Below are 18,809 nucleotides of genomic sequence, written 5' to 3'. Positions count from 1 at the left end.
AGTAATCCCATTCTAAACCATGCTATTCAATATTAGTCAAATAGAATTTTGTAAATATGGTGACATATTTAAACCTAAATGATGCATTTACCTCAGTGTGTGCATTTGTGTGTGACCTCCCGCTTATGTGCAAATAAAAGGATATGCTTGCACATGAGGGTCTTACAGTCAATCCATCCATCCACCAAACCATCTGTCGTTGTTTGGAAACATTTTATTTATTCCCCTATTTATTTACAACCACATTATATGTATCGAAAGTGACACCACAAAGAGCTTTCCAATTTGTATGATATATAACACACACACATCAATGCGAAACAAGCAGCACTCATCCCAAGCAGGATGTCCTCTCATACAAACACAAGCATAGAGGCAGCCACAAAGAGACAGACCAATAATTAGTAAAAACATGCAACTACACAACAAATTTCAGGGTAGAAATATCAGGGTAAACAAGAGGAAAGAATAAGGAGCAACTAACTCGAGATGAAGATACAAACTTCAGCCCAGCAACAGCATTTTAGTATTACTTAATCAGAACAGATTGACATGTTTTATTATTTTGCCCTCTTGTGGAGTAGACAAAATGCCATCCTCCTCAGATGACTGGTGATTACCAAGAATTTAGCCATGTTATCCTCATGATTGCTTTGTAGCCAGTGAAAGTTAACAGGAAGTAAACATATCAGCAGATTAGATTGCTAGCGGTCATATCACCACACTTGTACAACACCTGCCGAGAGGTGAATAGAGGTATGAACAGAAGGAAAAAACTGTTTGCAGTAAAACAGTGACGAGAAAAAGGACGTAATAAATCTGCAGGGAAATGTTTCTGCTGAAGTTATTACAAACTAAAAATTGTGAAACGGAGGCTACTGATTCTCATTTGTTCTAATCTTAACACGGTATCAAAATCAGTCTATATGGAAGTAAGGTTTAAAACCTTGGCAGGTTAGTAAGGTTTTAACTTTGACACAACCAGGATGTTCGTTACATAAGTAGAGGTGTAACTCAAAAATATAAAGGTGGTCAAGACAGGAAATAAAGTGACACTGCGCCAGATTCACTTTCAAGTTCAGTTAACTCATAATAGGGACTGCGACTCAGCCTGTGAAAACTGTTTTTATAATGTCTCATTTGGCTCTCGAAGAGGTTTTTAATATCTGAGAAAATAACCTGGATGACATTATCTTGTGAGTCTGAACTTTACGAAAGCGCAATAATAGATTGCTGGACTATACCTTTAATAGAATAATTTTATTAGTTTAATTTAATTCAGTGTAAGTGTGCAGTTTAAGTATCAATAAGCCAGTGCACAAATATATGTATTAAACTGCACCTTGTATGGTTCCGAATAAAATAAAATAAAAGTGTGTTTCAAGAGCACATTTGTATGCATGTCTCTATTCAGTGAATAAAGCACATATGTAGTCACACAAAGAGATAGCGAAGTGAAACATTACAAAACGAATGACGATGTAAAACTGAAGCATGTTAAAAATTTGATGTCATTTTGTTAAACCTGCAGCTGTTTGCTTTAACCCCTCCTGTGGAGACAATGCTGTCTATATGGATGTGTGTGTGAGCGTGTTAGCGGATGGGGGCCTTCAAAGCAGCATCCAACTCCTCCTCGGTCAGCAGCGTGTGCCACTGGGCCACTGGACGTCTGGGGTTGGCCAGCATGTCTGACCAGTGGCGCAGCCCTACGCCTGAGGCACCGTAGCCGATCCAGCACTTCCCGATGGCATCGTTGCTGCCCAGTTTGTCGTAGTCGTACACAGTGATCAGCACCTGGATTTTCTGTGGGTGGAGAAAGACGAGGGTTAAATGAATACATGGTGCTGTTTTTATTTTTCCTGGCTGAAAATGCAGCAAAGCAACAATTCAGTTTAAAGAGAATAAATTAATAGTAGGTCATAAATGAGTTAATCATAGTTTGTAATATTTAACTGCAAGGTAATACCACATGTCACCAAAGACAACCACGCTGTAATTAGCAAAAAAGGGTTTTGAGCCAAACACTAACGATAGCATGCGAACATTTTTAAAATGTCTACAGTAAAAACTTAATTGGACAATGGTAATCAAGACAATTTTGTCAAGACAAGAAGACCACAAATGAACCTCATGGTGGTGCTCAAGGAAAGATTGGGATTGCCAAGTCATTACGATTCCCTTTCTAGGGCCCATAAATGTCACTCTTTCAATAGTTGATTAAATTTCAGTCTTGATCAAACCAAGCGGCCAGCAGCAGTGACGCCACTCATTAGTTTGTGAACAGCCGTTATGAAGCCTCGAGTTTGGATCTTGGCCTAGTCCGGAGCATATAATTAATTATTCATTTATAATGAATGATGGGATTATATTCGGATGGACGGACAGAAAACTAATCAGAAGTAGCGACTTTAGCTAACAAAACCGAGATAACTCTTGGAGAAATTGTATTGACTGAGAATTGTATGAGACTAATTGAATGGGAGTACTCTCGCCAGAAGCTACGTCCATTTTGATATAGTCTGTGGATCAAACCAACCAAACAACACTGCCATCCCTAAATCCACGCTTCTAACGGTAAATTACTGTCGGAACTAAACCTACTTGTTTTTTGGTTTTTTTTTTTTTTTAACACATTTTGAATACATTTTAGGGACGTTTTGTGTTGCTATGTTAACGTCTACTTCCAAGACAGAAAATTATCCTGTACAAAGTTCATCGATTTAACTCCTTGGTGTAAATAAAAAGTGCTGAGGAGTACAAACCTGGATCTGGGAGAAGGGGATCTCAAAGCTAAAGCTCTCATTGAAGTAAGGATTCAGCGTGTTTTGTTTGACTGATGTCTTCTTCTTCTTGAGTCGCTTGCCATTGTGCTGCAGCACCACCTTAACAAAGGGGTCTGAGAGAGACACACACATGATATCAGACAGTAGATCAGCAGAGCCATCCATTTTCAGTCTCAGTCTTTAGTATGAGACCTGTTCACCTGACAGTCCTCCAACATCCATCTTCTTCAGGTTCTTGGCCTCCATGATGTTAACTGTTAGCTTACCGGCCGTGGGGACATAACGAAGGGAAATACAGATATCACCCAGCTTCTCTTGCTGTCAGAAACAAAAAAATATATACATGGAGCATTTATGATATTGTTTTAGATGTTGATTATGACTGGTATATTTATTATATGTTTGCAGCGGTTAAAAAAAATAAAACTTGTACCTCCTCTTTTTCTCCTCCAACCAGATCCTTCCATTCGTGTAAGGGCTGTGCGAGGTCTATAGAGTTCATGGGGATCTTGATTTCACCAATGACGTCATGTTTACCAAAACGGTCAAAGTCAAAAACTTGCAGCACCAGAGTTTGACCCCCCAACTCACTATAGGGTATCTGGAGAAGAAGGATATTTTAAAAAGTTAAAGCGCTTTTGACCCTTTGAGAAAAATCTGACTGCATCTCATGATATGACCACACTGTTTCAGTGGACAGACCTTAAAGGTAAAGGTCTCATTGAAGACAGGGCAGAGGTTCTTGCGCTGGATTTTGGTCTCAAACTTCTTCTTCTTGTCTGGCAACATGTAAACTTTGACATAGGGGTCTGAGGTCCCACCTATGTCCATGGCTGGGAGGTCCTGAGCCTGGAGGATGCCCACTACCAGCTGGAAGAAGAAGGAGCGATCAGAAGATGAGCTTAACTGGTGAGTCAGACATATTCCCATGTGTCCTAAATCAAGAATGTGAACATCCATTTAATCAGAAAGATACGAGTGCAAGTTTGTGTACATGTGTACCTGGTTATCAGTAAAGCTATAGTCCAGTGAATACTCCAGCTTTCCATAGAACTCCTTCTCCTCCTCCTCCTTTCCATCCTCTCCTTCCTGGAAGACACACAGATTCGTTAGCCGTTTACAGACAACTCTCGTTATTAAACTCTCACATTTCATAATTAAACTCTTGTGATGCCCTGAGGTCCTCACAAAACAGTGATTCCAGAAAATTTCCAGAAAAAACGGCAAAAGAAAATGCAGACTAATAGCCGGGGCCTCCATTTTGTCAAGTAAGGTGCCAATAAACCTCTGCTGAAGACAAATGTGCAGACGTGATTACAATAAAGCCAGCCGAAAACCGTGATCTAGTTTAATAAACTTGTGGTTTAAAGTCAGTGAACAGGCATATGCTTTTGATCAAAGAATCTACATCCCACCCTGATGGTTTGTAGATTCAGTCTGTGGCCGATCACAAGAGAACAGCAGCTCTGACTCACTACTCCCTTTTCATCATGTTCGCCCTGGTGCACTGTGGAAGTTTTGCCTAGTTTAAGCTGTGATTTCAGCCTTTACTCATCTCATCCTGGATAAAAGCCAAACAGCTGTAGACTACAATCAGATACAAAACACAGTGAACCTCTTGTTGCAGCTAACTCCATCTGCTGACATTTCCGCATACATTATCCCACTTGTATTTTTAGACCAGCTCTTAAAAGAGTAGTTTTGAAATGTAACCTTTTGCTTTAGATGAGTTAGATGAGAAGATGGAGACCACTCTTGTGTGTGCATATTAAATATAATATAGCAGCTGTTAGCTTAGCACAAAGATTATAAATGGTGGGTGGGATGGGGGTTGGGAGCTAAATATCAGTACCTGCATGATGCTTTTTGACAAAATCAGGTTAGCAATTTACCCCTGATTACAGTTTTTGTGCTGAACTGAGTTAACCAGCTGCTGTCTTCAGTTTCATATTTACTGTATGGCTGTAAGTGTAGTATTAGTCTTGTCATCTAACTCTTAGCAAAACAGCAAAAAAGTTGTTTTCCCAAAATGCCCTGTTTCACCAATAAAACAATGGGAAATATTGTCCTTGTACTCATGATGTTTCCCTAATTAACCACAAACATTTTGTAATTTATTCTAAAAATGCAGACGAGTGAATAAGTAAAGTTACGGTAGAAACCCTGCCAACTTGCTAAACAAAACTGTTCTGTAACGAAAAACCTACAATACACTAAAATAAAAGGGTAGTCCAAACTTTGCAGAATTATCAAGCAGCTCCGGTCCGTGCAAAACACAACCCCACTAGCCATCTTTCCTCACCTTCTTCTCCTGTCCATCCTCTCCGTCCTTGTCCTTCTTCCTGCGTCCTCTTCCTCCTTTCCTTTCACGGACCTTCTTTGTTTTTGCACCCTTGTTGAAGCACTTCTTGAATATACAGAAACCCAAGCAGGCGATAAGGGCAAGGACCACGACCACAATGGCACCCACAGCCCACATGGGCACTAGAGAAAGAAATGAGAGGAAGGAAAACGGTAGATTGGTGATGTGTAAAGGGAAAACAGTGGTGACACCGCCTGGATAAGAAGGTTTATTCATTCTGAGGCAAAGCTTGTGAACTGGAGAATCACATTGAAAACAGTGTGATTTTCACAGTTATAATTAACTTGACGTTAAAAGATTCTAAACCTCACTGAGAATTTAAAACTACTGGATGGATGGTCATTAAAGTTTGATCATATTCCTTTTTTTACTTGTGCCACTATGCACAAGCATTTAAAACTGTGTCTGTTAATGCTCCAGCTGCTTTTTTCCAGCAGTAGAAGAAGAACATGGACACATAGAGCGATAAAATCGGAAAAACAGAATGGTACAAGATGTGAGATGAACTTACTGTTGAGTTTATGATCTTGATGAGCAGATCAGAGTGGTCACATGAAGAAATGAGACAGAACATAATGGAAAAAATGAAACAGTAAATGGTGGAAAAGGAAAAGACACAATGTTAGATGTTGGTATGAAATGAAACAGAAGAGACGATAACCCGACTTTTTATTTCTAGATTGTAATACAATATTTTTTTACCCCTAAGATTCCATCATTTGGTTTATTTTCTCAGACTTAAAGCAGCAGTGTATAGGATTCACTTCCAAGAAGGCGTATACATTTGCAAAAAATGTGAAAGGCCCTCTCTAGATGCAATGCTAAGTTTGTCCTTTGTGGGCTACTGTAGAAACATGGCAGTCCTCCACGCAAGGGGACCTGCTACCTAAGATAACAAAACACATCTAATAAAAAAAATAATTATTAATATTATATTCCATTTCTGCCAGTAAGTCTTCCAAAATCTTACACAGGGAGCTTTCTGGTCTATTTCTGGTATGTATATATAAATATAAATATATATATATATATATATGTATATATATATATATATCTTTACACATATATATATATGTATATATATATATACACACACACACACACATATATATATATATACAGTATTTGTACATGAGTGTGTGTGCTCACTTGGCAGGTGTGTGAGTTCATTGAAGAACTTGTTCTTCATGCTGGCAAACTGGTGGTTGGAGTGGTGTGAGGGGGGTGGGGGAGGCGGTGGGGGCTCCCTCTCCCTCTCCTCTTCCTCAGCTGCCCTGCGGAGCCTTGTCCCCGTGACATTGACCAGTCGCATCCTTATTATGTGAAATCAAAGGGGAGCATACAAAGAACGGTAAGTGACACAAAACTGGATTGAATCCACCACAAAAAACGCAATTCGTTATATTTATTTATTCTATTTTTTCTACATGATCCAGCAAAATATGCCGTGACAAAGTGCAGTAAAGTCAACATTTGTACTCACTCACAGCATTGTATATTCACATAATCAATCCACACATCCACTAGTGATAAGATTGATCCACTACAGCTAAAACACATGAATATATTCTATTTCTCTGAAATATTTCTTCTCCCTGCTTCTTTATTTTTCAATTGTGTCCTTTGAAACTTCATCCTGTTTGACCTTTCACCTGGCTGTAATCTCTTTAATCCCCTCTCACTTGTCTCACATCCATGCCTCACTCTGTCCTCCACTATGTACTCAGTTCACATTATTCTTTATCAAGGTTTTGTTAAAAATACATAAGAATTATGCTGTGATACAGCAGTGGTAAAAGGAAGTATACTCAGATTCTTTATTAAAAGTAGCAATGCCACAATAGGAAAGTACACCAATAAACAAAGTGTTACATTTAAAATGTCATGTGTAAGCACAGTTAAGGTGGAGCTATTTTTAGCTGCCTGCTTTAATTACTGGTGGATAGTTGTATTTGTAAAAGGTTAGGTAAATATTCATCAGGTTAGGCACTTATTGATTTTGTACAAAAATTCTCAAACTGCATAACAAGTAACTTAATCCATAAATTTTCCTCTAAAATGGTAACAAAGCAGACATATAATGTAGCATGAAATGGGGTTACCCACGTAAAGTCAAGTGGCTTTAGACTCCTACTTAAATAAAGCGGTGACTGCAGCTGTGGTTTTGGACCTCAATTCACTTACTAGAGATCAAAACTGTGTTGCCTGTGTGACGTCAGTGTGTTGGCAGTTGCCCTTTTTCACACACTCAAATTGAAGTGCGAGCCTGTTGTGTTAGCTTCATCTACGCTCTCTGGTGGATCAACCACTGCTGGCTGATGGAATACGCATCTCGAACTTTGCACTGCATGTGATTGTTTTCCTGGGAATGTCGCCACAGACACCAAGGCTCATTCAGTTTGTAATATTGCAAATGCAACGGCTTTCATCAGTGGCCAAAGAGCTCAATCCCTATTGTGCTACCTCATTTTGCGATCGATAGTGACACCTATTTAAAGGAAAATTTTGGGGTTGATTACTTTAAGGAGGTACGTATGCCTCCAAGCCTAATTAACATGCTCTTGCTTACTTGTGAAAATATTTCACATTGACTATGTTTTGAACAATAACCATTTTAGAAACATAATTTCGATTTTTTTTTTTTATTTTTTTTTTTTTATTAATTAATTAATTTTTTATTATTAGTCAGTGAGAGGTTTAAAAAAAAAAAAAAAAAAAAAAGCCTTTTTCCAATTACTTAGTAAAATAACTACATTGTATCTTTCATGCTAATGGAAAGTTCACATTTACATTGTTGTCATGAGCAACCAAAACAAAAAACTAAAATGTCAACCTCTGCCTTGGTGACATTAGGATTTTGTAACGCCTAAGATATCCCCCAGTTAGTGAAAATCAAAACTGTTGGCAATCTATTTGCGGAATTGCTGAAAATGCACAACAATGGCCTGTTATCAAATAAATACTATTAATGACAATGAGACACTTTTAGCTAAGTTAAAAGCTGCTACACAATGTTTTTACTTGGTAACAGGCAAATACCTAACGGGACAAAAAGTAACTGATTTGGTTAACTCTGTAGCTACTTCATAATAATGCATGATGAACATTTCTAGGTCAGAGTAAAGAGAATAATGGTGCGTTCATGAGAAACTGGGAAGTAGAAACATTCCAAGTTAAAAAATATACCTGAACAGAACAGAACATTTTTTGAGAGCTCTGAGAAGTATTGGTTTGACATCACTCGACAGGGCAGTGTTTGTGTTACAAGAAAAAATGTACTTGCTTTGAAAATATAATGAAACAAACAGACTGGGTTTGCTTTTGATTTGCTAGCTGTGTAAAAATGTTAGAAACGGCAGTAGGCCTACATCGAAACATGTAGGATTGTAATGTAAAAATAAATTGGACTTCCTGAGCTCTATTTCATCCCTGTGTTGGTTTATATGGATGATGATGAGCTTGTTTGTCACTTTTCTGTATTACGACAGCAGAAAAAGAACACATTTCATGGGGGCTGCCATGTTTCCTGCTGGTTAACAGTCTCAATACTTACAGCTGCCTGAAGAATGATAAATTAGTTAATTTTTTTTTTAAAAATCAGTAAGTGCCTGGGTAGATTTTTAGCTCAAATTAGTCAGTTTAAGTGTATGGCAAATATTTTTAAGTACAAAGCCTCAGTGCTCTCTGTAGCCTAGTTAACTTCACTTGCGTAAGCTATTTCTATAAATCTGCAAACACATAATTTAACCCCAATATAGGAAATGAAAGGAAGTTGGACTTTTTTCCACAAGTTATGATCAAAAAATGATATGGTTTAGGTTACCAATACATTAGTCAGATATACTTGCCATTTCAAGTTTAATTACCAATATTTCTATACATAGGCCACAATAAACACAAGAATTATATTTCCTCATGCTTCTCTTCCTCTCCTTCATTCTGTGTCCATTTGTTCTCAGTATCTCCCCTTTTTCATCTCTGCTTCTTTTGTTGTTTCCCTCACTCTATCCTCCTCAGGTGAACTGACCTTCCTCCCTGCTTCCGCATGCTTTGTGAAAGAATAAAAACTGAGTTCTGCAGCTTATTACTTGGACTTCATTCTCCCTCGGACTTTGTGACAGCAAGGCTGGTGGATGTAGACACACAGACGCAGACATGGCCTCTTATGTGTGTCATCATAGTACATTGGCCTTAAAGAGCCTTTTGCACAGCAGGCATTTAGACCGGTGTTACTGAAAACATGAATACGAATTCTATTCTATTCAAGTGAACAATACCAGGACATTTAAACTGAAGCAGCTAAATGGAATTTAGCCATCACTCATTTCATTATTTACAGCTCTGCTTCTTCCACTGTGACTTTTTAAAACACTTTTGAGTGGATCATTATCTTCACAGCATAAAAAAGAGCTTTTTTTCCATTTGCGTTCAACATTATCTCCTATTCATTTACTCTTTAACGATGGTGAATTTACCGCAGTATAATATAAATCAGACTTAAAGAGTGTATATTGCAAGTGGAAATAAAAAGCTGGATTTACTTATACCTCTCTGTCACTGTGGAATAAGCAATAAAATTATAAAAACAAACAATAACGACAAAAAAATCACATCAGTTTCTCGTAATCATGGCTTTTTCAACGGGACATTTGTTCCCCTGCAAGGCTTTCCAGCTGTCAGTTGTTGGACTTGCAAACAGTGACATTTAAACACACACACAGATACACACACACACAGGCCCCACCCACATTAGACATCCCTCCGTCACAGCAATGTAACAGGATTAATTGCCAAAGGTAATCCAAAAATCCCAGGCTTAAACAAATTAAGGACAGTTTGCCTCTCTGGGTTTCCTCCCCTTTCCCCGCCCACCACCACCTCTCCCTCACTCCTCCCCCTCTGTTGTCTCCTTCTGTCTGGCATTTATCCTCCCTCATGACTGCTGAGATTGAAACATACCAATATAGACTCCTGCCTACACATACACACCATATTTTCATAATGAGATCTGATTTAGGTGGCAAGCTTTGTTACATTGACTCTTATAGCCCCCTGGAATGCATAAGCAGAGGATTAGAGAGGGAGACCTCAGTGTGTGTCTATGTATGTGTACGTGTAGATAAATAGATAGATAGCTTTCAATTTGTGACCATTTTGTAGCAAATAACTGCCAGAATTAAGACAAATAGTCATTTCACTGTTTCACTGTTTTAATGAATTTGCACAATTGATATTCACTGATTTAATCTATTTTTGGTTTAATTAGGTAGCCAAATATTTTGTGTTTTTATGCAGTATTGTAGGAGGAAAATAGCCTTTATACTCCTTTTTATGGCAAAAAATATTCTATGCATTGCTAAAACATTTTCTTTATTGAATAAATACATATTTTTCAATCTGATCATTCCACCCATAACTGTAATCAAAGCCCTTATAACAAATTAACTGTGCACAATAACATTCTACAGTGAAACACCCACCAACTATAAAATATATTTTACTCTTGAAGAAATAGTCAAGTTACAAAATAAGATTGATTTAATAAGCAACTTGCAAAAAAAAAAAAAAAAAAAATCTTTTATAGGATCCTTAATCATATCAGAGGTGAATGAAAGCGAAAGACTAATATTTGAAATCAAGTAAATGTGTCTGAGCCTACTGTTGGCACTGTAAATACTTTGGATAAAGGCACCACTGAATTCTGCGTCATTCTGCTCTTTATGACAGAATGCTATGTCTTGCATAATAACATTTTAGCTGCAGTTGAGAACACCCCAAAATCAGGATGATAACCACAGTTGGTTTCTGGGCCACAGCAGATTTAGGCTGGATTTTAGCCAAAAACTTAGTCACGAATGTATGATCTCTGTCCTGAACTGTAAGGTTGTTGGAACAAAACTCTCCCAAAACACATATCAGTGACCTACTTTTGAAATTAGAAGTTTAGCTGGAAGATTATGTGGTGAGGCTGCTTTGATGCAAAAGGAATGCTCCATGTAACAGCAGCAACTGGTCTGAAGATAAATTTAAAGATTTTAATTTTCTAAAACGCAAAACTACATTATGGTCAACATCTGATGAAAAGTCATGTCCACAGAAGCCTGAGAGCACAAAAAGGCCCTTTATACTAACATTCTGCAGAGAGGAGCAGTTTCTGACATATTAACCATAAACAATAAAATGTGTCATTGTGTGTAAAGAGGCAGAAACACTTACAATGAAGATTCTGCATGAGCTGCATTTCAGTAAATTTCTTATTGTAAGGAACGTTGTACATTGATAGTCATCGTAAACATTTTAAATTAAAGATTTTTTAAAAGAGGCAAAGACAATTGATTAGAAAAACGATTTAAAAGGTCCTCATCTAATATTTTACTTATACAGTATTTAGAGTGCAAAATATAAAATGACTTTATCAAAGGAGCATAAGCCACAGACAGCCGTGCTGTTTCTACTTCTGCTTGCAGTTTTTCTGTGGATCTATTTTTGATCATGCTAACAGCATTATGGATGGCAGCGGCTTTCCATTAGTCAGTCTACCACTGTGATCCAGACAAAAACATTTTAACAATAGTGTGTGTATTGTGTTAAACTTTTGTATAGACATGCATGGTCCGCGGAGGATGAAGCTTAACTGACTTTTGGTAAACTCCCAGGCTTCCCTCCACATCAGGTCAAAAAATGTTGTATATGTATTTAGTGGAAAGTAGCAAATGATAGCATCCTAACAAGCAAACCGAAGACAGTGAGCAAGGTAAACATGTCCTGACAACTAGTCCATGAACGGACATCGAATTTTTACTCACACAGGATAACTTGTAACGACTTTGGTGGTCCCTAAATTTTTCAGGTCCAAATTTTTATTTGTCCAAAACTTGCAAAATGATGACTTGTATTTAGTTGTAATTTGGAAATTTTAGCATCCTGGACATGATGGACATGGCTAACATCATCCCTGCTAAACACAAACGTACTATCAATATGTTATCACTGTGAAACAGGCATTATATAAACATGGACGACATGACAGCTGGTGAAGGTGAAGTCAAATCACTGTCGCTGCAGAGGCATAGTGGGAAATAATCTTTACTGTAGTCACGGAGCAGAATACAAGACATATTTCTCATAGATTTATTATTGTAATCAGGCAATGATGATATTTTTTTGTGTACTTTTATGATCACTGTGTAGTTGAGGCTAAATCTCAACAGATATTTGCATTTTCATGTTTTGACATTTGGAGCTAACACATTATTTACATTCTTACTTTAGTACCTGCAGTGTGACTGATTAAAATGAGCTGGTAATAAATCCACAACCAGAATCTAACAACCCTAATATTTAACTAATTAGAAGAATCTTAACATCCAAAGTGACTGAAGCTGTTGCACAGCACTGTATATGAAAGTGGTATCAATCTTCTCATATACTGTAACTCTCAGCAAGAATGACAAATATTACATGTTTCCAAAAATATCAAACTCTTCCTTTAAGCGGTCATTTCTTTGCCAAATGTCTAAGAAATGCATAAACATAAGCACTAAATGTTCTGAAAGGTATGACATAATCACTGCAGTTGTTTTTCAGACAACATGATATTTAACTGTAGATTTGCAGCTTTGTACAAAAAGTCAAAAAACGCAATCTGCATTTACGGTAGTCTGTCATGAAAGGTGCAAACAAGCAGTGTTAAACTGCCATAACAGGAGTACAGCAGGTGACTTCACGTGAACACACGCACTACAAATAGAGGTGCATTAGCCTTCAATAATCCACTTAAACTAATCTTTGCCACTTTTGGATATATCCTACATTGTGCATGAAATTAAATGTATCTCTCATGTGGGAACTTTCTTAATGAAAAGCTTTAACCAAATATTTCAGAAAAGTATCTAATAATTCAACATTAACTTTGTGGCCCTATGACCACAGCTGCTTCTTAACGGATTTACTGCACTGATTGATTTACTGTTATGCTTTTACAGGTACATGGAAAAAACTTGAAGGAAATGTAGCTGAAATGAGACTTTAATGCATCTACTTTAAATGAATCACGAAAAGTTTCCTGATCAATTCATTTAAAAAAAGGTTTGTTAAATAATACCAAACATATCAAATGCAAAGGTTTGCGTGCATTTCTGTTTACATTCATTGTAAATTGAATAAATGTCAGTTTTTCAACTCTTTGCATTTTAGAATAAGGTATTTTATGACAGCAGTTTGGTGATAACTACTCAATTGTGAGCAATCCACATAATTGAGTAAATCCAAAATAAACTAAAATACAGAATGAAATCACAATGTAACTCACCCGATTTAGCCTCTGTCCTTCTTGTCTCTTGTCTTTTAATATTATCTATTTGCATCCAAACGTACTCCACCACAAATCCACCTCTGCTGACTGACGAGAAGTGGTTGTGAACGACTCCTCTCTCTCTTCCCCTCCCCCTTCTGTGTTAATCTTTGCAATATCCCTCACCGCCAGCTACCACCAGCGCTGCAAATAAAAGTCTGTCTCTGTCCATTTAAAAACTTCTTGTCTTAAAACAATGAGACATTTTTACCATGCAGCCTAAACTTGATTGAGTCATGATTTTGTCAGACACGAGTGTTAAACAAGTTTATTCAATACAAATAAAGCTGTCTTGCTTTGCAGAAAGTGACATTATTTTATTTATATTTTTTTAAACTGCCTTTAAAATGATCCATTTTAGATTCACATTAACTGTATTATGTTAAATAAGTCCACATTTTACAACAGACTCTCAGGCTCTCTCCCCCTCCCTGTGTCTCTATGTGACTCCTAATCTGCAGAATCAGTGGAGGGATATCGTGTTAAGTGATGTCCACACTGGTGTATTGTAGAAAATTATTCCCAAAGGACTAAATGTGCTTTACTTTCAATTAAAGCTGCCTTCACTTGTTGGGTTTTTATATGATGTACATTGCATTTAATGCTACTTTTAATGTGAATGATGTTTAATTAAATATTTCTGTGTTGATTGTTGGATGTGCAAATCACAAACAGGGTTGGTTTTAGGTTATTTAGTGGTTAAAAGTACACCATTTATATTCCATGAGGAAGCAGAATTAAGGAAAACATCTTTCTAAACTGGAGTTAAAAAAAAAAAAAAATCTCCTCTCTGTTAGGAGCTAGTAGAAGCTGGTAAGAGTTCATCTCTGTCACATACAACCAGCTCATTTCACTAGTTGCAGCTGGATGTGTGATGTGACCAGGTGAATACACACGTTTTTGTTGAGTTTCTCTGCAGGTTGCAGCACCCTGGACAGAGATGGTTCCATTCAGCGCCCTGGACAGCAATGGTTCCATTCAGCACCCTGGACAGTAATGGTTCCATTCAGCACCCTGGACAGTGATGGTTCCATTCAGCACCCTGGACAGAAACCGACCTAACAGAACTGTGAGTCATAGGGAGCACTGATTTACCAGGTCTGATTTTCGTGAAGGTCGTGACCCCTGAGTAAGGTGACATAGGCAGCTTCATTTAAGGGGATACACTTTGGTACCTGTGTCTAAGAAGACTTTCAAGTTAAACGTAATCAGTGCTGTAAGTATTGCATTTTAATCTATAGAGGATAAACAGCTGAATATGCACCTTTAGAGATCTTTAGAATAAGTTTCAGCTCACTGTTTAACAATCTGTTCACAACTTGACTGTTTTGTTTTACTCTCACCGCTCTCATATAGCCTCACTTTCAGCTGCAGCAGTCAGCTCAGCCGGTGTACACGACACCAAGCAGCAGACACAGTTAGCGACAAGCTTGCTGGTAAAGGTTCAAATATTTCCCACAGGTGTAGAAGAGGCCAAAGTCAGAGCTAAAAGAATTCTGCCATAAAAACACTAGCATTTCTAATTGCTTAGGATCCTATCCTATTGATTTATATCTGACATTGTTTTAATAAAACAAAAGGCAAACACATTATTTTTTGTTGAATCTGAAAATTCAGTGATGTGATTAATTTTTCCTACAGCATTAACCAGTCTGGCTATCCGTCTCAGGTACAAGTCCAAAGATGTTTGTGTCTGTCATAGTTAAGCTGGTGAGGTTAACCACAGAAAAATTGTTTTTCTAACTCTGTCACATTTGTGCTATCGCTCTGAAATGAACATGATCTCTTCCACATGTCTATAACACATACTGAGTACCAGATTTAAGGTTGATGGGTAGAAGTGACACTCGGAAGTTGGCTTCACAGTGCAGTACTGAGCTTCTCCAGCAGATGGCGGTGGCTCATCACAAACCTTCTCCAAAACCAACCCAGAATTATCATCACTGCAGAAGAAGCCACACCACATCTGCATTGTCCAATGGTGGAAAACAATTACAATTGCTTAAGTACAACTTTGAGGTACTTGTACTTTTCCATTTTACACTACATTTTACTTCTACTCCACACTACAATTCTGAAACAAATATTTACATTACCTTTTACTCCACAGTTCCCATTTATGTCTAGTCACATCTAGTTACTTTGCAGATTCACATTGATACAAAATATAATCATCATGTAAATTTTGATGAATGTAGGTGGTCTGGGAACAGAGGTTGTGTCTGTTCCCAGACCACTTTAAAAAAAAATACACAAAATTCAACAAAAGATCTATCAATGAACATTTTATAAAAATGTATCCTACCAATTTCTTATCAATTAAATGTGGACTATTAAATATCAGATCTCTCTCATCTAAATCTCTATTAGTAAATGATTTGATAACCGATCATCAAATTGATTTATTCTGTCTCACAGAAACCTGGCTGCACCACGAAGAATATTTTAGTATTAATGAAGCAAATCCTCCCAGTCATATCAATTATCACATTCCTCGAGAAATCCTGCAGAGGAGGAGGAGTGGCAGCAATCTTCCACTCAAGTTTATCAATTAACCTGAGACCTAAACTTAGTTTGAGTTTCTAACTGAATTCTCTGACTTTTTATCTGCGATTCAGTGCTGATTTCAGATAAAGTGATGACAGAAGATGACTTTAACATTCATGTTGATGTGGACAATGACAGCCTCAGTTCTACATTATGCTCATTGTTAGACTTAATTGGCTTTTCTCAACATGTAACTAAACTCACTTACTGTGGTAACCACACCCTCGATCCGGTTCTGTCATATGAAAACTGAAAATTTCATCATATTTTCTCAAAACCCTCTTTTGTCGGATCACTTTGTAATAACATTTGAAGTTACAATAATGGACTACACAGCATGTAGGAATAAATCCCATTAGAGTAGATGTTTGTCAGATAATGCCGTGTCCAAGTTTAAGGAAGCAATTACATGTTTATCCTCTTCGATGCCGTGTACCAAAGCAGTGGAAGACAGCTACAGTACATCTACTTTAGTCCCACACAATTGGATCATCTTGTAGAAAACACTGCAGCCTCTCTGCGTACAACTCTAGATAATGTCGCCCCCTCTGAAGAAGAGAGTAATGAACCAGATGAGGCGTCTCCTTGGTACAATTCACATTTATGCTCTGTTAAGCAGGCAACGCAAAAGCTGGAAAGGAAATGGCTCTCCACTAATTTAGAAGATTTTCACCTGGCCTGGAAGGAAAGTCTAATATGATATAAGAAAGCTCTTCGTAAGGCCAGGACTGCATATTATTCATCACTAATAGAGGAAAATAAGAACAACCGCAGGTTTCGTTTCAGCACTGTAGCAGGCTGACAAAGAGTCACAGTTCTGTTGAGCCCTCTATTCCTTCAGCTCTCAGCAGTAATGACTTCATCAACTTCTTCACTTATAAAATCATCACCATTGGGAAAAGAAACGGGCAGACCCTTCCTGCCACTGTCACTAATATGTTGCTAAGCACAGCAGCCCTGGAAGCAACCGTGGGACCAGATTTATACCTTGAACATTTCTCTCCTGTTGAGCTAACTGCAATTATTTCCTCATCTAGATCATCTACCTGTCTCTTGGATCCCATCCCAACTAAACTTTTTAAGGAAGTCTTCCCTTTAATTAATACTTCCATATTAGATCAGATCAACCTATCGATTGTAACTGGCTATGTACCGCAGGCTTTTAAAGTGGCTGTAATTAAACCTTTACTTAAAAAGCCGACTCTTGATCCAGCTGTTTTAGGAAACTACAGACCAATTTCCAACCTGCCGTTTATTTCTAAAATCTTTGAAAAAGTTGTTGCAAATCAACTTTGTGATCATTTACAAAGGAATAATCTGTTTGAAGATTTTCAATCAGGCTTCAGAGCACATCATAGCACAGAAACAGCACTGGTAAAATTTACTAACAATCTTCTAAGCGTCAGATAATGGACTTGTCTCTGTACTTGTTCTTCTGGACCTCAGTGCTGCTTTTGATACGATTGATCATACGATTTTATTGCAGAGATTGGAAGATGTTACGAGGATCAAAGGAACTGCATTAGACTGGTTCAAATCTCACAGACAAACAAGAGTTAGTTATGGAGTTCCACAAGGCTCAGTGTTAGGCCCAATACTTTTCACTTTGTACATGCTTCCATTAGGAGATGTCATCAGGAAGCACTGTATCAATTTCCATTGTTATGCAGATGACACGCAGCTATATCTTTCTATGAAACCAGATGAAACTAATCAGTTCGTAAAACTTGAAGAATGTTTGAAAGACATAAAGGCCTGGATGACCAAAAATGTCCTGCTTCTAAATTCAGACACTTGTACTTGGTCCTAAACACCTCAGAAACTCTTTCTCTAATCACTTAGTTACTCTGGACGACATTGTCATGGCCTCCAGCACCACTGTGAGGAACCTTGGAGTCATCTCTGATGAGGATTTGTCCTTTAGACACCATATAAAGCAAGTTTCCAGGACTGCCTTCTTTCATCTATGTAATATTAATAAAATCAGGAAAATCCTTCCTCAGTGTGACGCAGAAAAACTCATTCATGCATTTGTTACTTCCAGGCTGGATTATTGTAATTCTTTGCTGTTAGGATGTCCAAATTACTCATTAAAAACCCTGCAGTTAATCCAAAATTCTGCTGCAAGAGTACTGATGGGATTTAGCAAGAGAGATCATATTTCTCCAGTTTTAGCTTTATTGGCTTCCTGTTAAATCAAGAATAGAATTTGAAATCCTCCTGCTGATTTACAAAGCTCTTCATTCCCAGGCTCCATCTTATCTCCGAGATCTTATAGAACCATATCATCCTGACAGAGCACTTCACTCTCAGAATGCTGGCCTGTTTGTGGTTCCCAGAGTTTCCAAAAGTAGAATGGGAGGCAGAGCCTTCAGTTTTCAGGCTCCTCCCCTGTGGAACCAGCTCCCAGTTTGTGTTCAAGCGGCAGAAACCCTCTCTAGCTTTAAGGTTAGACTCAAAACTTTCCTTTTTGATAAAGCTTATAGTTAGGGCTGGTTCAGGTGGCCCTGAACCAACCCTTAGTTATGTTGTTATAGGCCCAGGCTGCTGGGGGACCTCGTTATGCACTTTCCTCTCACTCTTTAACTCTCTGTAGACTCATATCTCACCATCACGTCATTAACTTCATGCTTTTTCTCTCCCATAGTTTCTGCTTATTGTCTGTCGTCTCCATTCAGTTCCCTCGCTCACGTGGTTTCTGTTCTTTATTTTGCAGATGTCCTGGCAATGGAGCTGCATGTCTCTGCTCTGCGATTGTCAGCCC

At 37.9% G+C, this 18,809-nt stretch overlaps 1 protein-coding gene across 1 annotated transcript; it reads right to left on the bottom strand.

The window, feature by feature from the left end:
* Positions 1 to 230: 230 nt before the first annotated feature.
* syt5a (synaptotagmin Va) lies at positions 231 to 13,530 on the bottom strand. Its single transcript, XM_069148556.1, has 9 exons — positions 13,457 to 13,530; positions 6,295 to 6,458; positions 5,086 to 5,267; positions 3,786 to 3,872; positions 3,486 to 3,653; positions 3,217 to 3,384; positions 2,984 to 3,101; positions 2,763 to 2,896; positions 231 to 1,803 (listed from the first exon to the last, which is right to left on the bottom strand). Exons 2-9 carry the CDS (start codon positions 6,455 to 6,457, stop codon positions 1,594 to 1,596), a joined length of 1,230 nt encoding a protein of 409 aa, XP_069004657.1. The 5' UTR covers position 6,458; positions 13,457 to 13,530; the 3' UTR covers positions 231 to 1,593.
* Between the last annotated feature and the right edge of the window lie 5,279 nt (positions 13,531 to 18,809).

The sequence above is a fragment of the Embiotoca jacksoni genome, unplaced genomic scaffold (assembly GCF_022577435.1).
Source record: "Embiotoca jacksoni isolate LCO1_2020_lvr unplaced genomic scaffold, fEmbJac1.0.p SCAF_15, whole genome shotgun sequence".
NCBI lineage: Eukaryota > Metazoa > Chordata > Actinopteri > Embiotocidae > Embiotoca > Embiotoca jacksoni.
Note: the sequence above shows the minus strand (reverse complement) of the source record. Positions and strands in the feature narration are given on the sequence as shown.